The following is a 26,719-nucleotide window of genomic DNA, read 5'->3' on the forward strand; positions in this document are numbered from 1 at the left end:
GCTATGAGATTAACCACATTACCACATTATGATTATGCACACTAAGATGTGTGTGAAGTGCCAATTGAGTAGCTGTATTATTACAAAAGAAAAGAAAAATTCTATGAGGTAAGGTCAAAATGTAGAGAAACTTTGGTCTTTAACAGTTTTAATAAATTTATGTTCCCATTCACGATCTCAGCCTTATTGATATACCGTCTCCCAGTCGAATCAGTTAAACTATAAGCAGTTAATTTAGATAAACTCAGATCTTCATTAGTGTTGATGAATTTTTTCAGTTTTCTTTGATCAAAGAAAGATAATCAAATTTGTTAAGTTGATCGATGTCTCAGTCTTTAGAACATTTATTAATATCCTGCCCTTTCTGTTTGCTAGGATTCCACATTATGAACAGAGACTGCGTAGTTTACATTACAAGAAACGGTTTAGTGTGTGGATTGGGGAAGTTCAACCTCGCATTAAATCTGTAATGGAAGCGTCTCGGGAAGTGGCCCGTTCGCGTCGACTGCGGCGGCTGTTAGAATTTGTGCTGGCACTCGGTAATTATATGAACAGGGGAGCCCGAGGTAATGCCTCTGGCTTCAGGCTCACTTCACTGAACCGCCTCGCAGACACCAAGTCCAGCGCAGCAAAGGGCACCACCTTACTGCATTATCTAGTCGAGATCTTAGAGAAAAAGGTACTGTCTGTTTTATTCACTTCATTCTTCTATGTCTGACTGCTTTGTAGGCTAGCATGTTCTGTTGTGTAAATGTTGCACGTTAAAGGTTAATAAGCGAGTCTCTTTTAAGGAACATTTTTCTGCAGCGTGACTCATTCTGTGTTTTATCATTTTTAGTGATGTTTCTGGTTTGTTACCTGATAAATCACATATATTTATTTACATTCACTGTCTGTCATGAAAAATGACATGTTAACCACTTTCTCCAAGGAGTCTATAATAATTTTACTTAGAAAGAATCATGCGTGTTTTATGGATCCCAAAATTCAAGTAAGAAGTTGATGGAAACAGATTGTAGCTACAGATTTTTACTTGTGCAATGCACCGGGGCAAAAATATGAATGGATACAATTAAAAACTATTTCCAAAATATGACTAAATTATATAGATAAATTTTAGAATAAATGTACAGTAGGGCCCTGCTTTTCGGCGATCCGCTAATATGGCGCTCAACAGCTGAGTCAGAGAAGTGCGTCCGGCGCCATTTTCTCGTCGCTGATTCAGTCTGTTTACAGCTTTTGTGCGCTCCGCGTGTCTCTGTATTTCTGGCAATTTTTCAGTTATTACAAACTGTATATTTATATAATATTTTTGTGTTACTACAGTGTAATTACAATGGCGTCTAAGGGTAGTAGCGATAAAAAGAGGAGTCGTAAGCCTCTTACTTTAAATGCCAAGTTAGAGATGATTAAACTTCGTGAACAAGGCATGTCTATGGCTTCCAAACCATCACCAAAACGAATAGGATTCGTTGAAGAGTCACATGATGAAGATGCGCCATCTCCTTCATTCTTCCTACTATAAGCATATCAATTTTCAAATTTATATTCACCAATCACTATAAGCTGAGGACAATGTGTGTATTACTGATATTCATTTAACTTTCATATCATTTTCTTAGGCCTAGCGCTATTGTGCACTTACTATATGATAGTGTAACATCTTATTAGGCTTTGATATGCATTTGCAAGTGAAATAAGGCGATTTTCGCTTTACAGCGGGGGTCTGGTCCCTAACCCGCCGTATAAGCGGTGCCCTACTGTAATCAACACAGTAGGATAGTAAAGTGTCAGACATTTCCGCTTGACTGTGACAACTACTGTGAAATCAAGCATATTCAGTTACAAATATGAAGACTTTAGTCAATTGAAAGCCATAACTTTACACCAGTAATTAACCTTTAGGTTATAGGAAATTAATATTCCTTGCTCATCCTTGTGGTTGGAGTAAATTGACATTTAAATGCTTTAAAGTAAGGGCAGAGTGTGCTTTTTGCAATTTTTAATCGTGAATCTTCAAATAAAATTTGTACTATTGACAATGAATCAGTTTTTCCTTATAGCAAAATTTTAAAACTTTTAGACTAGCAGTTTTGTTTAATACTTTTCCCATTTTGGTTCCTAATTTTTTGTTTATTCTTTGAAGTACTGGAAAATGGTAAGTTAGAGTGGTAGCAATTTCCTAACACACTACCATAGCTTCAGAATTTTAAACGCATGAGGTGTTTTTTGTTTCTTTCAATTGAAATAATTTGTTAGGATGTTATTTTTTATTGGCTGAGGCTTTGCAAGTGTCGGTATTTTAAATATTAGGCTTTAACATTTGGTTACAGAGTCAAACAGGTCACGAATGTTTCGTCCCTGTTGCTGATATGGCTCATATGAGTAGTAACAAAAGTAATTGACAATAGAGAATTAGAAGGGGTTGAAGTATGAAGGACTGGAGAGTAACTGGTTGTCAGTTTTCTGAATCTCTGGATTACACTCTGAAAGTTTTTCTTCACATGATTCATACTTAGGGTTATTATTGAATGATAAAGAGATATACGCTCTCAGAGCCACCTGAAACTTCAGATATAAGCGATTTTTAATTAAACTTGTTACTGTATCCCGGGCAGGTGATTTTTATTTGTAATTGTTTTGTATGGGTGCGAAACATGGTCTCTCACTCAGAGGGAGGAACACAGTTTGAGAATAGGGTGTCGAAGAGGATATTTGGGCCTAGGAGAGAAGACGAAGGGACATGGAGAAAACTCCATAATGATGAGCTTAAAAATTTGTACTCCTCCCCCAGTATTGTCAGAGTGATTAAGTCAAGAAGAATGAGATGGGTGGGGCCTGTGGCGAGCATGGATGGGGCAAGATGTGTTCACCTGGTATTGGTTGGGAAGCCTGAGGGGAAGAGACCGCTGGGGAGACCTAGACGTAGATGGGAGAATAATCTCAGGTGGGATTAGGTTAATTCGGTGATGAACCTTAAGGTTCCGTAAGTCGTCTAGTTATATATAATTATCACTACATTTGCATATATGTGTGTTTCTCCTTCCCCCTTACTTCCCACCATTACTCCCCAAGTTTCCCCCCCCCCCCCCCTTAAATTCTGTTGTGCTTTCTCTGTACAGTAACATCTCAGAAAATATTATTTTGTTTGTGGATGTCAAATAGTATTCATTACGATTAAATGTTGCTGTAATGGGAAAAAAAACTAAGATTTATTGTTTTTATAAAGGATATGAAATTTTGTTAAGTACATGATATATCACTCATTTATTGTGATATTTTTGAGCATAAACTGTCATTCATACAATCACACTGTTACATTGTAAACTAGAATGTCATAACATGATGGAGTCATTGACCCGATGACGGAGACAGCAAGCAACTCTGAAATGTCAGTAAATTTGTCAGATTATGTGGAAAACGACCATCTTCATACTAGGTGCTTTCAGAAAATCAAATCTCAAGTAATGTGTCATATCCTCCAATTATCAGAACATCTGTAATTATTGATCCTGTTTTCTGATTATCTAATACGAGGTGCGATCGGAAAGTTTCCAGACTGAGCCTATAAAAACCCGTACACTTATCTCAGGTATTAAATTTATCCATCACCCTCGAAGTAGTTCCCCTGGGAGTGAACACAACGATCCCAGCGCCGCTGCCAAGCCTGGAAGCATCCCTGGAAATCTTTCTTTGTCAGCCTGTCAAGCACCATCTGCGATTCTGCCTGAATCTCTTCTATCGTCTCAAATCTCCTTCTCTTTAGCTGAATTTTCATCTTTGGGAAGAGGTAGAAGTCACACGGCGAATAAGGAGGGTGCGGGATGACGGCCATGGTGTTTGAGGCCAAAAACTGCTGAACTTTGAGGGCGGTGTGCGCTGGCGCGTTGTCATGATGCGTCGCATGTGGAGTTCTTCCTTTAGAATCAGCTGACAGGTCCCATAGCCTATCCCAACAATGTCGCACAAGTCGTTGATGGTACGACGTCGATCTTCGTGAATGGCCTGCCGAATCTTCGTAACATTTTCGGGCGTTGTGCTCGAAGATGGTCGTCCAGAACGTTCGTCATCATCGACAGAGGTTTGGCCATTTTTAAAACGTGAATGCCACACAAAAGTTTGTGCACGACCCATTTCGGACTCCCCAAATGCTTGCTTTAGCATTTCATAGGTTTCCGTAGCCGTTTTGGCGAGTCTTTGGCAAAATTTGATGCACACGCCATTCCGAAATCACAGGAGGGTCGGTGTAATGCACTACCAAAACGCCCGTAACTAAGAAACAAATGATAATTCGATGATGCCGGCTGGCACACTGATTCACTATGAATGTAGGCCGCACCCCCTAGCGGCAGAAGCTCGTACTAGATCCGGTTCGCCCTCTATTGACACAGTCTTGAAACTTTCCGATCGCACCTCGTATGCAATCAATTACTGACTTTGTTCCTTTAACAGACCATGACACTGTTTGTAGTTTTATCCATATATATATATATATACAAGAGGTGTGTTCTAAAAAAGACCGAAATTTGTAAATAGTGTGCCAACCGGGACAGAGAGTGTGCTGCGGCTACTGAGCGCACCTAGCGGCAGTTTTTGACGACAAAGTGCCATTTGCTACATCCGCTGAACTGAGCACGTGCACAAGCTGTTTGTCGGATTAGTGACAAAGTGACAATGAAAGGGCTTGAAGAACAGCTTGTGTGTGTGTGAAATTTTGCTGCAAACTTGGTAAAAATTTTACAGAGATATTTCAATTGCTTAACCGAGCATACGGGGAGGACTGTATGAGCTGAACGCAGTGCTATGAGTGGTTTAAACGTTTTAAAGAGGGCAAAACATAGGTCAGTGAAGATCCCAGGCCTGGACGACCTTCCACATCAACAGACGACGACTATGTCGTCAGAGTTCGTGCTGTGATTTGTGGAAATCGTCGTTTAACTATCCGAGAAGTTGCTGACGAAGTGAGCATCAGCATAGGATCTTGCCATCAAATTTTGACTGAAAAACTTCAGTGCAAAATTTGTGCCGCTTTTGTTGACTGGCGCTCAGAAAGAGAACCGTGTTGAAATCAGTCAGGAACTGGTTGTCAATGCAAATGGTAATGAAAACTTTCTTAAGAACATCACACATAACAGGAGATGAGACATGGGTTTATGGCTATGATGTTGAAACCAAGATGCAATCTTCGCAGTGGATGGGGAAATGGTCTCCTCGACCAAAAAAAGCACGGATGAGTCGGTCAAATGTCAAGGTGATGTTGGTTGTGTTTTTTGATTGGAAAGGCATTGTCCATCATGAATTTGTACCACGTGGTCAGATGGTAAACAAACAGTTCTACCAGGAAGTTTTAGCGCATTTGAGGGATGCTTTGCGCAGGAAGAGGCCTGAATTGTGGGAAAACCAGACTTGGATGTTGCACCACGACAATGCGTCAGCTCACGGGTCGCTCCTCATCGGCAGTTATCTGGCAAAACATCAGACAACCATTGTGCCCCTTCCACCCTATTCTTCGGACTTGGCCCCAGCAGACTTTTTCCTGTTTCCCAAACTTAAAAGCACTTTGAAAGGATGTCGTTTCCAAACCATAGAGGAGATTCAGGAAAATGCGATAAGAGTACTGTGCGCCATCACAGAAAGTGTGTTCCAGGAAGCATTCCGACAATGGAAGAAACGTTGGGAATGGTGTGTCACCAGTAGGGGGGACTACTTTGAAGGGGACAGAGCTTAAAATGTAAAATTAGCATTAAAGTCTTCATAGCAAGAGTTCAGTTTTTTTAACTCACCTCATATAATGAGTGTTTGAACATCAGCATCTGTTCAGAGGCAGTATATAGACCACAGTAAAATACGAGGCTCGTCCACAAAGTTAGTTTCCCTGGGGCCGTTTACAGAAACAAAACACAATTTCTTGGAAATATTTATTGCAACAGATACAGCAAGTGTCCAGCTATTTTTCAACATATTCGCCACCGGAATTGAGACATTGGTCATACCGTGGGACCAACTTTTGAATACCTGTGTCGTAGAAGTCTGCCGCCTGGGATTGGAACCACTGTGTGACAACCATCTCCGCCTCTCTGTCATTCTCAAAACGCTGACGCTGACCGGACAGGAATTTCTTGAGGTGTAGGAAAAGATGGAAATCACTGGGAGCGAGGTCCGGGCTGTAGGGTGAATGATTAAACACCTCCCAGCTGAACTCCTGCAGGAGACTTGCTGTCCGTCGAGCCGTGTGCGGCCTAGAGTTATCACTGACCGCACTTCACAGTCGGCGGGAGCTGGAATAAGAACCTCCATCTTCAACAGCTGCAACGATGCTACTGTGAGAACGCGGGAAGTGCCGTTAGTGCATGAGCCATGCTACGTCATTGCTCTATCACGTATGCACAGTCGCTTCGCACAATATAAGGTTTCCTAGCTGTGGGACGAGTGGGAAATGTACTTTGTGGATGCTACATCTTGATATTATTTTTTTAAAAAATGAAGTTAATTTAAATGGTTCTGTTTTGTTTCAGTTCAAAGACACTCTGAAGCTGGAGGAAGACATTCCTCATGTGAGAGAAGCTGCCAAAGTAAAGTAAGTCTAACATAAAATCAAATTCTGTTTAATAAAGCTCTTGTTACGGAGTTTTCTTTTGTATCCATCGCTTTGTGTTGTAGTTTAAATGATAAATGACGTACCTCGGAAAACAGAGCTACTGAAAAAATGCCATAACAACTGTGTGACCATTCACTTATTATTATTATTAAGTGTTCTGTCTTACGACAGGTCCATTGCTCTGCCCAAAAAGAGCTCTCCAGTTGTCCCTATTCTCGGCTTCTCGCTTTAATTCCTGGAACGTCATCTTCTTTCCTTGTTTAAGGTCGTCGGTTAGCTGTATCAGTCTTCTTCCCAGTCCTCGCTTTCCTTCAACCTGGCCTTCGGTGATATCACTCTGTAACCCATTCCTTCTCATAATATGTCCTAGCCAGTTAGCTTTCCTTCGTGTAATCGCCTGCAGAATGCTTCTTTGCTCGTTGGCTCTCCTCAATACTTCTTCGTTGGTCACTCGATCCGTCCACCTGATCTTCTCTATTCTTCTCCAACACCACATTTCGAAACTCTCCAGGTATTTCTGTTCCTTCTTCCTGAGTGTCCAAGTCTCTGCTCCATACGTAACACTTCACTAGTTTCTTCTTCATCTCCAAGCCCAACTTGCTAGAGAGAAGTATCCTCTTCTTGACGAAAGCTGCCTTGGCCATGGCTATCCTTGCTTTTACTTCATTGGTGCATAGGGCGTCCGTCGTGACTATGCTTTCCAAGTACTTCAAATGCTCCACATTCTCCAGCTGTTGGTTTCCAATTACAACGTTCAATGGTTCTGCTCTCGGTGCTATCCTCATTACCTTTGATTTTTCAATGTTGATTTCCATTCCATACTCTCTACCTGTTTCCACTAACTTGTCCATCATGTTCTGTAATTCCTCCTCTTCCTTCGCCAATACTACTAAGTCGTCTGCATACTTTACAGTCTTTATCACTCTTCCTCCAATTTTGAAGTCTCCTGTTCCCTCCAGAGCTTCCTTGGCAAGCCATTCCCCGTACAGGTTAAAAAGAATTGGTGATAAGCAGCATCCCTGTCTTACACCTCTACCTATCTCAACGCTCACTATAGCCTCTTAAATAAGGCTCAAGTTCCTCCTCTCACTTTGTTTCCACTACCTTGTCAAAACATCTCAACTCAAACAGTATTAGAATATTACTAAGATCATTAGTAACTCAGTTTTAGGTCACTGCCGAGAGGTTTAGAAGCATTACACTAAACTTTTAACTAAATCTAGTTCTTTGCTTTGTAATACAGGAATTTAATCGCCTGTTCTTCTAAATACAATGTTCTTTCGCAGGGTTGAATAACTGTCTGCTAATCAAATAAGACTGCTGATGTAAACAGTTTTCTGGATATTGTCCATCGCCCAGTACTAAATGAAATCAATAAAAACCACGACATTTCAGAGATTGGACTCTATCTCCGAAACGTCGTGGGTTTTTATTGATTTTATTTAGTGTTGGATGATGGTTAATATCCAGAAAACTGTTTACTTCAACAACGCACCATCATCACAAACGTTTAGAATTGAAATAAGACTGTACCAAACAATTATTGAAATGTGAGTAATTAAGAGCTAGTTACGTACAACCAAAACTGTGGCTTTTCAGTTACAGCGAGACCAAACTAAATATAAGTACAGTACAACCCCGCAATAACGCGGGTCGCGGGGGACGGGTAAACCCGCGTTATAGAGAAACAGCGTTATTATGGGAGTGTATCGGAAAATTCGGTACAAGTACTGGACGTACTGTACAGTACGTACAGTATTGATAGACTATCGCCATTTAAGAGTATACATACTTATTTGACTATGTTACGATTGATTTTTACGGAAAAAGTAATAAATAATTAATTTGGCTTGCATTTTAATATACTGTACTAAAATATATTATACTACTGTACTGTATTTTTTATTTACAAACAAACACTATGTACACGCTATTTATACTCTATTACATACTTTTTATATATCAAAATTTAGGTGTAAATTTAGCAATAAACTATTTTTGCCAACCAGTATTTCCAGGAACTACCCAAAACGATGGCTATTGTAAAATAAACATCTGTTAGACCTAATCAGTTCAGTACACTTCCCTACGTTATGAGTCAGTACAACGTACGAGGTGCGATCAGAAAGTTTCCAGACTGTATCAATAGAGGGCGAACCGTACGAGCTTCTGCCGCTAAGGGGTTGGGCCTAAATTCGTAGTGAATCAGTGTGCCAGCCGGCATCATCGAATTAGCATTTGTTTCTTAGTTATGGGCGTTTTGGTAGTGCATTACACCGACCCTCCTGCGATTTCGGAATGGCGTGTGCATAAAATTTTGCCAAAGACTCGCCAAAACGGCTACGGAAACCTATGAAATGCTAAAGCAAGCATTTGGGTAGTCCGCAATGGGTCGTGCACAAACTTTTGTGTGGCATTCACGTTTTAAAAATGGCCGATGATGACGAGCGTTCTGGACGACCATCTTCGAGCACAACGCCCGAAAATGTTACGAAGATTCGGCAGGCCATTCACGAAGATCGACGTCGTACCATCAACGACTTGTGCGACATTGTTGGGATAGGCTATGGGACCTGTCAGCTGATTCTAAAGGAAGAACTCCACATGCGACGCATCGCAGCCAAGTTTGTGCCAAGGCTCCTGTCTGAGGACCAGAAGCAGAATCGACTTCTCGTTTGTCAGGAGCTCAAAGATCTTGCAAGAACCGACCCCAACTTCCTTTCTAAGGTTTCCTCTTCCCAAAGATGAAAATTCAGCTAAAGGGAAGGAGATTTGAGACGATAGAAGAGATTCAGGCAGAATCGCAGATGGTGCTTGACAGGCTAACAAAGAAAGATTTCCAGGGATGCTTCCAGGCTTGGCAGCGGCGCTAGGATCGTTGTGTTCACTCCCAGGGGAACTACTTCGAGGGTGATTGATGAATTTAATACCTGAGATAAATGTACGGGTTTTTATAGGCGCAGTCTGGAAACTTTCTGATCGCACCTCGTATGGTATATAAATAAAGGCTTCTGAATAAAAGTACAGTATGCACACAAATTATCGCTGCTTCGTAGGTAATGTAACAGTACATGTAAAGAAATGAATCTTGAGTTCTGTGTGAAGGATAATTGACGCACTTTCTTCATTCTTTTTTTCTTTCTTTCTGCACAATGGGGGACATGAGGTACCTGCTTTATATTCGGAACCGCATTGTAGCGGGGTTGTACTGTATTCGTATGTGTTCATTTAGTCCAGTGAGACGTAGACGCATGTATTCTAAATAAAAGGGCACGAGGTGCTTTCTGAACAGAATTCAGTCGAATGAATGTAAACAGTGTTGCACAGTGCAAGCTGCATTGCATTTGTAAACAACTGTCCTCGTTCCCAGTGGCATGCAAACTTCGGAGTCTCTCACTGAAACTGCGTTTATACTTCGTGAGATTTGAGGTCCTTATGATGGCATGTATTAAGATGACCTTATGGGTTGTTGTTCCACGTAGCCTGATAGGTGTTTGCCAGTGTTTCATAGGTGCTTGCTGCCTCCATCATCAGGGTGGTGATGATGGAAGTAGCAAACACCTCCAAAATGTTGGTAAACTTCTACCAGACTACGTGGGACAACACCTCAGAAGACGGTTGTCGTCTTGTGATTGTATTGTTACATGGTAATTCATTCTGTAAGAAATTAACCTTTCCATTTGATTCAGTAAACTAAGCTACTCTGTCACAGACAAAACAAGTCACATGGTACGGAAATCCTACGCTTTTTGAGAATAATTTGTGTTTTAACTGATGATGGATGAAGTTCAAAATAATAAAGAGTTAGTAATGTTATACCATCATCAAAGACATTCACTGATGGATAAGCGATGTGTAAAGAAATATTAAAGCTGTGTTTCAGAAACTTGTCTCTTTGGCTAAAACGTCTGTAGATGTTATAATCGAGTGATCTGTGCAGCATGGGTGAGCTGGAGAAGGACATGGGTGTCCTGCGCAATGGGCTTAAAGAGGTGGAGCGGGAGATCGAGTTCCACCGGTCGCAGCCAGTGGCTCTGGGAGATCGGTTCCTGCCCGTGATGAAGGAATTTCTCTCGTCAGCAACGTGCCGTTTCTCTGAGCTGGAGGATCTTTTCCAGGACATGAAAACTAGGGTTGGTTGTTTATTTATCTCTTCTTCATGCTTCTTAGGATAAGTTCAAAGCTTGATATTTCTTTATCTGTTGGACAGGAATGTTTGAAGTGGGGGGGGGGGGGGGAGTGGCAGAAGTGAAAATCCCCCCCCCCCCCCCAACAGTTCCAGTTGGAGGTGGCCAAGATTATCATTTGTCCCTTTCAAATTGTTGCATAGAATATGTTTCTTAACAAATAACTGTATTAGCCCATTAAAGCGCAATGGTCCCATGTACTTCAACAAGCAGTAACTTTTCATTTTGTATTTATGGGTTTTGTATTTTTCTCACTGTAAACAGCGATTATTTCCTTAAACAGCATAAACCGGTTGATCTTCGTAATGGTGAAATGTCGTGTTCAGTTTGTGATATAGATTGAATTTGTAATCTAATTTTGATGAGCTTTGGCTTTAAAGGATTAACAAATGAAGATAAACAATTAGAAGATTGCTGTCTTCTGGGTCGTTGCGCCATGTAGTCTGGTAGAAGTTTACCGACGTTTAAGAGGTTACTGCTGCCTCCATCAACGGCACAACAACCCAGAAGACAGCCATCTTCAGATTCACTGCCATGAAAACCTCAAATCCTACACAGAAACAAGTAGGTCTATGAAGCATCAGTCAGCTGGCAGTGTTTTGCCACAGTTCTGATAGATATTCCACTGCCTCCAGATATGAGAAAGAAGAACAGTTATTAAAAATCTTGTGTTATTTACATAGTTATAAGTTTAAAGCTGTGGACATGTAAGTGGGACAGTTTTTGTGCCGTGTTGTATCACGAAGATGGAGAGTACAGATTACAAATATAAGCAGGAATGTGAGAAAGGACTCATTGTTTTTGGTGAAATCAGACTAATATTGTGTAAATTTACTTAGCTGTCATATTTATTTTTAAGCCAATTGTTGATGCCTACAACTTAGCATTGTTATTGAGTACAAGCCTATAGCACGTTTCATTAGAACTGGTAGCTGAAGCATGCACCAATCACACATACTGTGTCTTTGAAGGAAATAATGGTGGGGGGAAGCAAGGAAACGGAACATACATTGGTGCCAGATGTGGCATTGTACAACGCTGGTTTTAAATAAATGTGATTTATTTTTTAAGTGTTTTTGCATGTATAGGATCAAGGACTCGTTAATACTGTGTGATCTTAGCGAAACAAATGAACACCCCTCTTTTCCACCAAGAAAGAATATTACAACATTACGCAAGGAACTGGAGTTAACTTGCAGTAACACAGTTCAGCTGTCGACGCTTCTGTGAGAGTTTCTGAACATACTGAATTCTTGCTGCTGCTTGTTCTGATTGGTCAGTAACAAAGAGAAGAATGTATCCAACAGTTCTAGCAAAGAACACTATAACTAACCAGCTGAACCCCTACTTTTATTATGTCATAACTTCTTGACTTGACAGCATAAACGTTTCTTCTGTGTAGAACACTGTTATTGTGAAGTTTGTTCCATTCAACTGTTTCAGTTTGATCGAGCTGTAAGACTGTTTGGTGAGGACAACTCAACAATTCAGCCAGATGATTTCTATGGAATCTTTGATGCATTCCTCACAGCTTTCAACGAGGCTCGCCAAGACAATGAGAACATGAGGCGCCGCCGAGAAGAAGAGGAAAAGCGTGCTGCTCAGGAGGCGGAGGTAAGGCTCCGCTTATTCTGATAATTCTCTTCTCTTCTTGTCTTCACATCTCCACAAATTAGGCACTTACAGGGCTGTTTGTGACAAGCATTTCTTATGATTCTGACTTTTTTAAGGTGTGTGCACACCGTGTACATGCGCATGTGCTGAGTATCTTAAAATTCTCACTTTTGCCACTTCTATCCTTTTCTCGCTATTGCCATGTCTCATTACCTACAAGTGGTTTCACAATCATTTTGTAGAATTTCAATTATATGCTCAAAAATATTGTTTTATTAGAGTGTGTTATCCTGTTAATATTCTTGAGATTTATATGGTGTAATTCCCATAACTTAAGAGATATGAACATATTTTAATTGTTATCTGTTCTTATACAAAATAAATTTGTTGGGCCCTACTGTTTTACTTCACATTTTTTAAAATTTCAATAAACAAAAATTTGTCAGATAGGTTGGTTCATATCATGTCCAAGTAGAATTTAAGGTTTTCACGGCAGTGAGTCCGAAGATGGCTGTCTTTTGAATTGTGGCGCCATGTAGTCCGGTATATATATGCCACGGTGGTCTAGTGGTCAGAACACTAGCCTTGTAAGCCTGGGGTCCCGGATTCAATTCCCGGTGGTGCTCAAATTTATAACTTCTGTTGGGCAAGGCCGTGGTCTAGGCATCACAGAGTTTTCCTCCGGGGGCTTCCCCGGTTTCTCCGTGGCATCCCAACAATTACTCCATTCACACACAGAAGAAGGCAATGGCAAACCACTTCTGATCATCTCTGCCAAGAATGTATATATGTATGAGCAGGTCCCTGACAATCTGAAGAGGTTGGAAGGATCCTGTTCATAATATATGGACCTGTCGTCAGACAGAACACTACAAATAAAAAAATAAAAAGTAGTCCGGTAGAAGTTTACTAACATCATTACTCATTGCTCTGATGTTGGAGTCATTAGTAAACTTCTACCAGACTACACAGCACTACAATCCAAAAGACAGCCATATCTTATCCAATTCAACAAGCCACTTTGTTCAGATTCATGACGGTTTTACAGTGCTTGAGTAGCAGAATTTATTCTATCCCTCTTGGCTGCAGCAAGTTGGCGACCTGTATCATTAAAATTATGTAACTGCTTCATATTCAGGAGGTCCGGGGTTCAAATCTCAGCCCAGAGACTGGCTATTCTGACAGGTTTTTCATGGTTTCGCACAGTCTGTCCAGACAAATGCCAGGATAGTATCATGAATTAGGCCATGACTGCTTCCTTCCACGTTCTTTCCGATTTATTATTCGCTGTCATTCTCTTATTCGACACTTTGTAGTCTGAGATATGAAAGTGTCATTAAATAAACCATGAATAAATTAATTTAATTTTGTTTTTAAGAGATAGCCTGTCCACTAGTACAACCGCATTGCATTTGAAAGTGATGACATGTGTGTCATCTCATTTGTAAAGAAATTTGAAGTGCCTCTCTCAGAATAGGTAAATTTTTTTACGTGCGTAATCAAATTATTTTAAAGTTGTAATCGTACATTATCGATTCATTACGCTGACATCGCATTAATTTCAAACACAGGGCTAACAAATATAGACTTCTGAGTTAATAGGTTTAAATGAACCTATTTTTACCTCATCGCCTGCTCTGATTATCATGTACCAGTGCTTATCCCTCATATTTTGGTTTAAAATCTAATTTTGGAGGCTAGAAGTTTCGAGAAGTTTCTTGTGAATTTTATGTCCGTCCTGGCACTACTCAGTGAAGCATAAACAGCTGACAAAATGTTGTCAAACTTTCAAGACCAACCACTTGCATTAATATCCAGCAACTCTGTATTTTGCCTATAGACTGTAATTATGGGTGTTGTATTATTATTAGAATCTACAGAAATTATATAATCATTAACTATTTAATTTTTGTATGTGATGGATTGTGGTATGGACTGAAATTTTTCATTTTACTTAGACAGGCTTCAGAGGTTTTACTGCCGTGAGTCATAATTTCAAAATGGGCTTAACGAACCGAAATGAAAAATTAAATAAGTTCTGGTTATATTCTCCACACAAAATGGGATGGTTATGTGACCTTTAATTGATTATTAAGTTGTTGCATGTGGAAAAGTGTGGCAGGCTGTAGAAAAGCATCTGAATCGATGAAAAAAATGTGGAATATAAATAACCAGAACGATATTCTTGTGCGTCAACTGCGTGATTGAGTACTTTGTGTTGCGTGTTGGAATTCAGTATGTTTCAAGCTTGCAGCACGTGTTTCAATGGCACAGTGTTCTGTTTGTGTTTCAAATATATTTGTGCTACATTTATGATTTGAAGCTTTCATGGTGACATAACTCAATAAAATTTTCTTGGGTGATCAGCCCTGTCAGATGGTGATGCAGCTGATCACTTGAGAAAATGTTATTGTGCTATATTGTTAGAACAAAAAGTCACCGTTGAATGTTCGGTAAAACTGTAGGGGGGGGGGGATACCACAGACAGTTACAAAATGTTAGAGCAGCTCTCTTGGGCGTGAACTGTGAATAGAACACAGGTTTCTGTGTGACTTGGCCAGGTGGATAAGACACATGGATGAATATTATCCATAGTTACAGGTTGCAAAGTTTCAGGCAAAGAGTAAGAGGAAAACCAACCTTTGTTAGCCGTGACCTAACTTACAGCTTTTGCAACACAGTCGTTAATTATATTTGTTGAATTAAAGTAAGGTAGTCATTTTCAGCAGAACCAGTTAACAATTAATAATAATATGCATTTGTAATAGTAGCTGTTTCAGATGTGATTATGGAGCTTTCAGAGTAGACGCAAATATTAAACATTTAACATAGGTTGGTACCATCTGCTGAGCAGCTAAATAACATAAAATATAAAAGTTATTTAATAAAACATAAGGAGTATATGACTTTTAAAAAATAAAAAATAGACAACAAACTTAGTGTGAACCTTGGCTCTGTATTTGCTTGAAAATATTTTTCGATCGTGGTTTTATCACAGGTAATGTTCTGGCTGAAGCCTGTTTCCGAACGTCGCCTTCCCCTTCCCCTTCCCCTGTACTCTCCTCTGTTCTTCTCTGATCATGCCCATCCCTACTTCATCAGCAGATTGGGCCACAGGACTGTGAGATTGTTAGATTTAGTGTGCACATTTCTGTCTCTGTCCTCACGTGCCTGTTATTTCAAATGTCACCTCTCTACCTTCACTACTTTGTCAGAAAACAATTTTTGTCATTAAGATTTTACACAGACTTGCGGTGACCTGATGAGATAATATTGTGATCCAATTTTGGGTTAAGAATCACTGATATAGGCATTAAATTTCCTAGTCTGCAACGACAAGAAGCAGAGTCAAGTTAAACATTGCATGTGATGTAACAAGAAAGGTAAAAAAGTAAAGTAAAGTCATCCCATTATGTGCCGATGTTGGCACTTAGAGGAGAGGAGGTATAGCTCCTACTCATTCTTGACCTCTGCAATAGATGGGGGTGAGCTTTAACCTGGGAAAGGACCTCACTACCTGTTTGACAGGAGCCTGGGTGGGCCCCAGAGCCGGTCTGGAAACTGAGGCTATAAGAAAGAACAAGAAAGCTACATAACCTTAACCATAACATATATCCTTGTGTCAATATTTTTCTGTGTACGTATGTGCAGCTGAAGAAGCGGACGATGGAGCGGAAAAACAGCAGGGATGGAATACTTGCCAAAGTGGGGAACAACCTTAAGAATGGATTAACCAATGGACTTTCAGCTGGTGGAGGGGGAGTCGGTTTTGGCAGTGGAAGGCATGAGAACAGTGGTGATGCCAAGGGAGAATTTGATGATCTCATCTCAGCTCTGCGCACAGGGGATGTGTTTGGGGAGGACATGGCAAAGTTCAAACGTAGTCGCAAGTCCAGAATCACGAGTAATGGGAATTCACCTCCCCGGATGAACAGCCTGAACCGGGAGGATAGCCGAGAGAGAGTTCTTAATAACAGGAGAGAACAGTAATTTTAGGAGTGACATGCAGAGTGCAGTGTATCTGAATTTTATAGACAGTTTGTCATTTTGCTAGTTTCATAGTTTCATACTGGCTTATATTTAGCTAATTGATGAAGGCGACAGGTGGGGACGTTTGAATTGTACTCTCCACATTATAGCTCCATGGAGATGCTGTTTGTTCAGTGTTCGTATTCATGTGATATTCTGTTGGTTTACGAAACATGTTTTTTCTGAGCAGAGTGCAGTATTTGCATGCTTTGTTAGTGTTCTGAATTTCTACCAAGACCTAAGCTACATTTGAAATGCATCAGTTTCCAACAAGAGATACAAAAGTGGTCAAGAATTTTTAATTTCACATACACAGTTATTACATTCAGACTAATGTCAATAGTTACAGGGGTTTATACTGATGTAACATGTTCTTCGCTATTCTCTTGATTCATTTTATTATATTTATAATAAAATTTAAGAATTTAACACTTGTATGATTTGAAGTTTTCAAGGCTGCATGAATTGAGATTACCGTGTTCTGGGGTACAACATAACGTAGTCGAGTGTGTACCGACTTTTCAAAGGAACATGCTAGCTCTGTCTTTGTTGTTCAGCCGTGAATCACGAAGATGGAGCTGCAAGTTTCTCTTCAACATTCGCACACGCCATCGAGCAACATCCCAGGAGGTCGTAATCAAAAACTAAGAATGTAAAAACCATCTGATAGCATTTCAGTGTTAAGAAATCTCTTATATTATCACCACAGTGTGCATTTCATATGTAGTTCACTAACTAAATTAAGTTTGAAGAACTTATTTATTTGAAAACTGCAATCTCATTTCAAATATTGTCCTCCTTACATAAGAAAACAAAATTTTATTTATTAAAATATGTTCTGTGCTTTTTCTTACTTTTTTCATATTATTAGACATATATATGTTATATAAATGTACATATACAACCCCTCCTAAATTAGTATAATGTATTTATCTTCTGTACTTGTTGATATGAATGTACAAACACTTTATTAGGGCACCAAGTATTTATTATTCACTTAAGTGAGTTAAATACCACGTAAGGTCGTATGGATGTAGTGTGTGCAGATTCTCCGCTGCACACTTCTTCAGCGGTGGTGCTGTGGGTGCCAATTTATTCCCTTTATCATGGTTTTCATTTTCACTTTTATATTTTTTATGAAAATAAAAAAGTCATGATTATCAGACATAAATTACTGTAACTGTAATGGAAACCTCAAATGTCAACAATAGTCAGATATTACTTCGAGTTGCTTATGCATTTCTGTAAAACATTCCTTTGAAAATTTGCCAGTAGATATCGAATTAATATATGTATACGTTAGTGTCTCTCGACCAGGTGCTGTGACTTGTATACGAGCTTTCTGCGAACGTTTAAATTAAAATGTGGGATTTGAGGTTCTCACGACAGCGAATCAAAATGTGATTCTACACATGTAACAGTAGTTATTAAATTGTGATAATAGCAGCAAAATCTTGTTCATCCCTGTTTCATAACTTGGCAGTGTCCTTGATGAATCGTTGCTGCCCTGTATATTTGATCACGCACTTCCTCGTAATAATCGTCTTTTAACCAAAGTATTTTTGCTGCCACATTCATAATTTCTTGTCTGTAACAAAGCTAACATGCTGCATTTTTAAATGAACTGTAATGTGTACTTTATCCAAACACAGTTTTAAATAGTTTGAGCTGTAAGGTATTGAACTATATTTTAGCATGCTGAAACCTGGAGAAGATTGAGAAATGCCAGTATATTTCACAGTTAAAGATATGTACAAATATGGCCTAATCGGTATTTCTCTCTAAGAACGATAGTGGATATTGAGTCTTTGCTCCATGTTTAGATTTTCTCTTCGTTACCACTAGCAACTCTGTGTTTTAAGTTTTAATTTTTTTTTAAATTTCTATCATCTGACACTTACAGTAAGAAAAACGTTGTTTTATCAAACAAGTTGAATGCATTTGTGCCAGTTTTGCTGTCTTTAATGCTAGTCAAAAAACTTTAAGTTTCTGAACACAAAACAAATTATTTTCAGATCTGCAAAAACATTCCTTTAAATAGAAGGATAATGGCAGAAATTCATAGCGAGTACTTCATACCACTCAGTCAAAGAGATCAATAATAAGTGTTGCAGATTTGTTTTGTACAATAACTGCGCTGTCACCAATAGGAAGCAGTTTACTTAGTATGTAAAAAATATAAGTTTGTAAACTACAAAGCAAGAAATGATGGCTTATGTGCAGAAATACATTTTGGAATTTCAAGAACAACTCACTGGAAGAGTTCTACTATAAGGGTGTCAAATCATGTAGGATTTGAGGTTTTCACAGTCGTTAGTTTGAAAATGTCCGTCTTCTGGGTTGTTGCACCATGTAGTCTGGTAGGAGTTGACAGATGTTTCAGAGGTCCTTGCTGCCTCCATCATCAGGGTGGTGATGGAGGCAGCAAGCACTTCTTAAATGTCGGTAAACTTCTACCAGACTGTATAACACATAAACCCAGAAGACAGCCACCTTCGGTGTTTGATCAGTCGTGATCTAGCCTACACATTAGTAAAAGACAGTACTGCGATCCAAAAACATGTAAGTGACATTTGAGGTTCTCATCTTGATGGGTATGAAGATGGCTGTCTTCTGGGTTGTAACGCTGTGTAGTCCGGTAGATATTGACGGACTTTCCAGAGGAAATTGCTACCTCCATCATCAGGGTGGTGATATGATGATGGAAGCAGTAAGTTATACTGAAACATTTGTCAGTATGTGCAGTGCTGTATCTCAGAAGACAGAGCCACCTTCAAGAACATGTACATCATAATTCATTTGACTATATGTATGCTTATACATATGTGTATGTAAAAAACAGTGTACATATGAAATGTATGCCATTTTACTGTAACATTACTCATGAACTACAAGGCACAGGGATGAAAACTAAGCACATTTGAGTAGGTAATATGATAAAGTTGCTGTAACCTACATTTTCAGATGTCCAGTGTGCACTGTCTTGGAAGCAAGTCAGAGAAAAATGTGTAGGGAACTACTTTGTCTTGTGCAGTAACATTTTGTAACAGTTGGTACTTATAACTTTTAAATTTCAAATGTCTGTGTACTTTAGTTTAACTTAGTTTAGTTTTCATTCCTCTGACTTTGTTCTATATATTTATATTTATTTATTTAGTGTTCTGTCTGACGACAGGTCCATATGAACAGGATCCTTCCATCCTTTTCTCGGACTGGGACCTGTTCATATACGTTCTTGGCAGATGATCCAGAAATTGTTTGCCATTGCCTTCTTCTGTGTAATTGTTGGGATGCCACGGAGAAACCGGGGAAGCCCCCGGAGGAAAACTCCGTGTTGCCTAGACCACGGCCTTGCCCGACACAAGTTATAAATTTGGGCACCGCCGGGAATCGAACCCGAGACCCCAGGATTACAAGGCCAGCGTTCTAACCGCTATAACCGTGTAAGGTGTTCTATATATGCTCTTCATTAATGGTTCTGAGTATGTTACAACTTATTTTATTCTTTCAAAATATTCTGTATTTCCTTAAATTTAAGACACACTTATTCACATTTTAAAATTTCTGAAATCAGGGTGCATGTTGCATTCCATGGTGTCTTAGAATTGATGTACAGAAAACCTATCACTAAGTCAACGGCATCTTAAAATTGAGAAACTACAGTGAGTCACTATGTGGTATCCCACAGTCTGTCCTGTAACAATGTTTTCAAAAAGGAGAGTAAAAGAACACGAAAGGACACTGCCATCTCTCCGCTAATTGTTACCAATAGTTCAGCCCTCTCTCGGGCAAATCATCTCGCAGACATACACCACCAGCTGTTTGCTTCCCTGTAACTCTTTCGCCACTGAAATACTTTGTCACTTGCGTATCAGAAAGCTCCACTTTCCACATTAGGCTTACGGACCTTTTCCCAGTGCATTAAAATACTGCTGTTACAGTGAACTTACAATTAACCCTGAGTTTTTACATTTTACTGCTATTGTTTCACTTGAGAATGCATGCGTACATTGCAAATGTGTGATTGGTTATAGAACTTTGTTTATCCCTGGGGGAAATATGTGCATCTGCACAGCCCATAATTGAATCACTGTCTTGAATAACTTGATGCATTTAAAAAAGGGTAGGAGTGTTGCTAATTACAAGACTGGATTTTTTCTGTTAGTAAGGAAAGTATTTATAAAAAAATTAAGTAATGAAACAGTAACTTTTATTTATGCCATTTTGTATGTGTTTAACTTGGAGATATTTTGTAAAACAAAGAATGTGTTTGAAATTACGTGAAGTCACAAATGTATTTACACATCAGGGACTTTTCATAAAGACAAAGTTATTAGTCATTAATTGTGTGCCAGTTGATTCTTACCGCATGTTCACAGAGTTACGAGTGTTACGTACCCACTAAAGCTGAAACGTAATTAGACTGCCATAACAAATTATAGTCTGTGTTTTGTGCTTCCGTTGTATATTGAATTTTATTAGGTATTATCTAACTTTTGAATAATCTTATAAAGGAAAGAGAATTGCTTGTAGTACATGATGAAACACTCCCAACCGCTCACAGTAAACAAATGTTTATTTTAACTAAAAAAAAATTCCTCTTTATTGGTGTGAGTTTCAACACGAAACATAGATTTGACCTGTTAACACAGATATTTTGAATGCAGTGTCATATAAACAAATAGTAAGTTAAACTGGAATGTTTATTATTACCATTCTTACATGTTCCCATTTCTGTTTTCCCTCATTTTACCTCATGTTTAAATCCACTGAAATTTTTTAACAGAAATACATTGGTGATAATTTTACTATTATAACAGTAAAGTAACAGCTGGAATGAAATAAAAGTATTGATAAAGGAGAGAACATTTGGGAGGCTTCTTGGAAATTATGATGAAATAAAAATAATAAGAAGTATGTATTTGACATCATTTTTACCTAGACTTGTACATAATGTCTGTATTAACCACAAATACTGACAGATTGGACATTGTGACTTTTAGTGGAATCTATCGAGTACTTAAAGTTAGTTTAAGGAAACAAATTTTAAGGTAAGATTTGTGTTATATAAAGTTGCTTCTGTACTTGGCATTCTCATCCTCTTTTAAAAATTTGACACTTACTTGCAATGGTGGACTGCAGGGGGGCCCCTACAAGTTTCTTGTTAATTTTCAATTAATTATCTGAACCCTCCGTTGTAGACATATAAAATATATTATGCAGGCAGTATGTCAATATCATTGTATCAGTACACATACATCCATGTACTGATATATGTATTTCCTATGCATAATTCTATGTGCCAAAATGAAAAAGATATATAGCTTGGCTGGTGCAAACCCCTTGTAACAATTTTGCAGTGCATCCCTGCTTTACTGTTGTCCATGTAGTTGATGTAATGTGAATACTTGTGTTTATTTTACTCTTGAACAGTCTGTTGGCAATTAAGTGTCACTACACAGCTTCTGATGCTCTGCGTACACAAAAGTATTGGGAATGATGTGTTGTTACAAGTCTCTTAACATCTATCATACAGGAAAATGGATATCATTACCTCATACAAAAATGTTACCAGGTGGACTTTAATTCGTGTTAACACATCAGCTGTATGCTGCTGATGCGCCACAGTGTGCTAGGCTGTGTGATGCATCGTCTATAAAGTTTGACTTGGGAAGATACAATATCATTCCCATTTCTTTCATAAGGTTTTAAAACCTTGTACCATGTTCATCATTGTCAAGTGTGAGATATGTTGAAAATGACAGATCTTCAGCATGCCGTGAAAGGTCTTTGTGAGGTTAAAGTGTTTTAAAATGTAATATTTCAGTGTTGACTAAGAAGTTATTAGAAGTAAATACACATTTATACTCTCCAAGTATTTTTTTGTTTTCTTTTCAAAATTAAACATTTCTTCTTTTAATTTTTCTCAGATATATCTGATAAATCGCAAAGTGCACACTTTATTCAATAAATAAAGAATAAAGGAGGATATTTATTTGACAGTTCGTCATCTTTAGTTGAAATGTTTTAAAAATCCTAAAATTCATAGATGATACAAGGAAGGAGTGAAGAAATTAAATGAATATGTCATTAGACAAAAGGGCAACTGATGTTTCTCAGCAACAAGAATTTTTATTGTATGTGACTCAGAGGCATTATTGACTAAGAAAATTCAGACTAAAACTTCATTTCAGAGGAAGATGTTAAGAAAATGATTCACGTTTTATAATTTAATTTGAAAAATGTTGAACAGGCACATGCATTATCACTGCTTTCATTGGAGAAGTACTTGAATACACATTTAAATCTGTAAACCAGTTCAAAATCATGACTGCCTCACGTTCTGTGATGCAGTTCTTTCTTACAGGTTATGTTACCATATGTAATTTATATTAAAATGTTGAAGACTTGTAAGGAATACGGATCATCTACTTTCATTAGCATTTGTATGAATGAGAGAGAAAATGATTTGATATGTACCAAATGTATTATAAATCACCGAAATGTTGACTACAGTCTGGATTCTGTATTTAGTTAAAAAATGTCAGGTATCCAACTGATATACAGACCATATTTCACATTCAAGATTGTGTTACAGGTTTGAACTACAACATAATTATAGTGTTATTTAACTGGCAGTTTTCTTCTGGTATTAATTTGTAGTGCAACCACCCTCCAATTTATGAATGTTCAATGAAAACTGTTCAGAAGGTGAAAATTTGTAAATCATAAATGAAATTCCCATTATATTTCACTGGTTTCTCTTAAATCAGGGCTGAAATTACGACGCCATTGCTTCTATTTAAGTTAAAAAAGTAAAAGGTATAAAATTATATTCATATTTCTTTATTTGACAGTGAACAAGTTAGTCATGTTTCGGTTGAAATGTAGGTCCTTGTCTGATTAAAATCATAAAGTTTACAATAAGTTACACATTAAATATTAAAAGTTACAAAAAGATATGAATTATTTATGTGATGGCAACAATAAACATGAAGTTCACATTAATTTCAGTGCAGAAAATTCAGATTTGTTTCTTACTCCAAGATAAATTGCCTAATATCTTTCTCACATAAGTTACAACACAGTACAGTCATAAAAATAAGAACAGTGTTCTTTTTTATTATAATTACTACCTGATTAATCCTGTAACGCAGTGTGGTCCAACTGTCGGGCCGTATCCGGCCCACAAAAGTGTTTGTTAATTTGTTACTAGTTCGCACAAACCTATTTTTTTTTCGAAGTTGATATTCCGTCACTGGTAAAAGAACATTCTGCTCTCACTAAAGCCACTGACATTAAAGAATAAGGTGCATGTTCTACTGGTACAAATTGTTATTGTATCAGGTACAAGCTGTTAAAATAGCAGAATTCAAATAATTTGTGTTAGTTTCCCAGGTAAAAATTGTATACATACAAACTGTTCCAGGAGCAAATTTAAAATAATACACAAATCAGTAGTAGTTCGTGCACATTTAAATAAAATTTATACTTCAGCATACGCAGTGGTAAGTTGTCATTTCTGAATAAATATTATTAAAGATAACAATAATGCAAAAATAGTGACAGGGGTTTCTTGGCCCTTGAGTCCGATAGGAAAACTATACTGGCCCGAGCGAGAAAAAAAGTTGGACCATCCTGCTGTAAAGCACTGTTAAAGTGTTAAATGAAATTTTTATATTATGCAGCAGTTAGTGTAGGTACAGTACAAACTTCAGAACCAACGAAAACTAGAATAAACAATTTTCTTTATGAAAAATTAATTACTGTACATATAATAATCCTAAAGTATTAACCTCATATTTTGCGTGTGCTACATACTATACTTTCATTACTTAAGAAGTGGACGTTTGGCTGTCAGACAAAGGTTGGTTCTTCGTGGTAGCGAAAATAATGTTCATAATTTGAAAAACGGGTATAAATTTTCATGGTTACTAGAATGATTTGTGTAAAAATGCAGAATAACACAGAATTTCTTGAACAAAAAAGGCAGGGTTATTTAGCTGGTAGTTTTAATACAGGATTGTCTTGTAGTTGTTCATGTACAAGAATAATTCTTGCTCAAATCCAGAATAACACGGAACATTAGTTACTGCTTCAAGATCAGAACTTTAGGTTAACATTTAAAGTAGCTAGTATATATTAGGTAGAGAAAAATGTTGTGTTTCTTTCATATTTAATGCTAATACTTTGCAAGAAGAATAGCGGTCAACATAAATGTGTTGCTCATTTACTCTAACCCACCTTCACATGAGTAGGTTTCTGGGTTGTTCACATCAAAGTGAGAATTAGTTTCTGATTGTATAATAGTTAATTTTTTACTAAAAGTCACATATAGTGAGAACAAAGAGTTCAAATAATATCTCATGATTTGTTATAAAGTAGCGTCCTCCAGTATTTGTTATTGTGGTTGTGTTTGCAACATTATCCAAACAATGTTTCAGGGCACTTCAAAGGCATCTTAGATTTGACAGGGAGGTCCATCGTATTTTCAGGCTTTTTGAGAATCTCTTTCTAAGTAAATGTGTTTATTGCCTTGTGCAATAAATGGATTTCTGTGTTTTGCAAAGGAGCAAAATTTTAGACTGAATTTGTTTTAGTGACATCTGTGCCATTAGTATTAATAAAAGACAAGTCATCTTACAGTTGCATGTGTTAGTTGATGCAGTATGAAGAGTGCATGAAGGAAATGGAGTGACTGTTATCTCTGACTTTGAGTTTTTCTTCTCTGACTTTGTATTTCCTATTCTTATATAACTGATATTATGGGATAAAATTTAACTGATCATTTTTGTCCTTTAGACGTTGAAAGTGTGTATATTTACATGTTTTAAAGTCACTATTTCAGAAACTGATTCTTATTTTATAAAGAAACTGACATTTATACCTTAATTTGTAGGCTTCATAATAAATTTTGTGACATTTCTTCTTTATTTAAGGCTAAGTTAGTGCATTTTTATTGTGTTTCGGGTGACACATGGTGGTTACAGTACTTATACTTACTGGAAAACCCGGTGTACAGTTCTACCAATTTATGAAGTCACTTATTTCATCTTTATGTTGTCTTGAAACAGTTCTTATAGTCAGGTTTGAGGTTTTCACACGGTGAGGATGAAGATGGCTGTCTTCCAAGCTGTAAAGTCCATGCAATGTGGTAGAAGTTTACTGATGCTTCAGAGGTCCTTGCTGGTCTGATGATGGAGGCGGCATGAACCTCTGAAGATAGCCATATTCAATACTTGTAGTCCATGGGACATGAGTATGTGCTGAAGTGAAGATCTTGGAATAAATGTACATGAACATTAAAACTCTAGAGATTAAAAACAATTTGATGTTAAACTGGAATTTCGGTAATAAGCTGTTTTGGCCGATTGTGTGTGTGATGGAGAGTTGTCTTTCTGACTGATACTGTCTACTCGTATGTAGTGTGAAGTTTGTAAATGATGGTAACCATGCTGAAGAGATACAGAAAATGAGTAAATTTTGTGAATAATTTTAGTGTCTCTTGCTTTTTAATTTGGCTCTTTGTATTTAAATATCTTACACAAAAGCTTTTTGTATTTTTGTACATAATAATAATTGTGTAGGATATGTGACAATTAAAGAAGTATATGACACGGAAATTCAGCATTTATTCTCATCGTGGAATTTGAAGAGTCTGAACAATATATGTTTATTTTTATACGTACCAAGTCTTTTATATAACGCCTTCTTCAACATACACCGTATATCATACCACATAGTTCATGAATTAATGGAACATGTGAAACAAGAATTTTAACAAATTATTATGCATTGGTTCTGTTTCCAAGAAAGCGAACCAAAGTCCTCTATGTTGGAGTAGTAGAAATAATGAAGGCAAGGCATTCAGTGTGAAACATATTACAGGATATTGTTACATATGGACATTTTCATTTTCTGGAAAAGATGTCAGTGAAATACATACTGAAACTGCCTCAGCCCATATTTTACCAGAGGTACAGTTTGTATTCAGACACCCAGACTCTTGGCATAGTATTTATGCCCTTAAATCACAGCGGACAGAGGCTGAGTCGGGCTCAGAACTTGTTCGGCAGTGAATTTTTTTTTAAACGTATCGAAATTTTAACAAATTTTCAAAAATGATAATACGTTTGAAAATGTTAAAAAAAGCAGAGAAAAATCAAAATATTCGAAAAAATTTAAATTTTATTTATTTCCTTCGTGTTTTGTAGAAATAAAGGTATTATGGAGACCGCGTCCACTTGAGACTGGGTGCAGCAGAGACTGGGACCGACACAGACTGGATGCG

The 26,719-nt window shown here is 37.8% G+C and overlaps 1 protein-coding gene across 5 annotated transcripts in view; it reads left to right on the forward strand.

The window, feature by feature from the left end:
- LOC110834257 (disheveled-associated activator of morphogenesis-like protein) overlaps positions 1 to 26,051 on the forward strand; it is a 199,053-nt gene extending 173,002 nt beyond the window's left edge. For all 5 annotated transcript variants that reach the window (XM_087350060.1, XM_022073212.2, XM_087350061.1 and 2 more), the window contains 5 exons: positions 376 to 679; positions 6,516 to 6,577; positions 10,539 to 10,731; positions 12,229 to 12,399; positions 16,051 to 26,051. In XM_087350060.1, coding sequence (XP_087206186.1) covers positions 376 to 679; positions 6,516 to 6,577; positions 10,539 to 10,731; positions 12,229 to 12,399; positions 16,051 to 16,389 — 1,069 coding nt within the window. In that variant the 3' untranslated portion in view covers positions 16,390 to 26,051. The remainder of the gene's footprint in view (positions 1 to 375; positions 680 to 6,515; positions 6,578 to 10,538; positions 10,732 to 12,228; positions 12,400 to 16,050) is intronic.
- Positions 26,052 to 26,719: the final 668 nt, after the last annotated feature.

Source organism: Zootermopsis nevadensis, unplaced genomic scaffold, assembly GCF_977971745.1.
Source record: "Zootermopsis nevadensis isolate Lab colony 2312 unplaced genomic scaffold, Znev_1.0 Znev_ptg000017l, whole genome shotgun sequence".
Lineage (NCBI taxonomy): Eukaryota > Metazoa > Arthropoda > Insecta > Blattodea > Termopsidae > Zootermopsis > Zootermopsis nevadensis.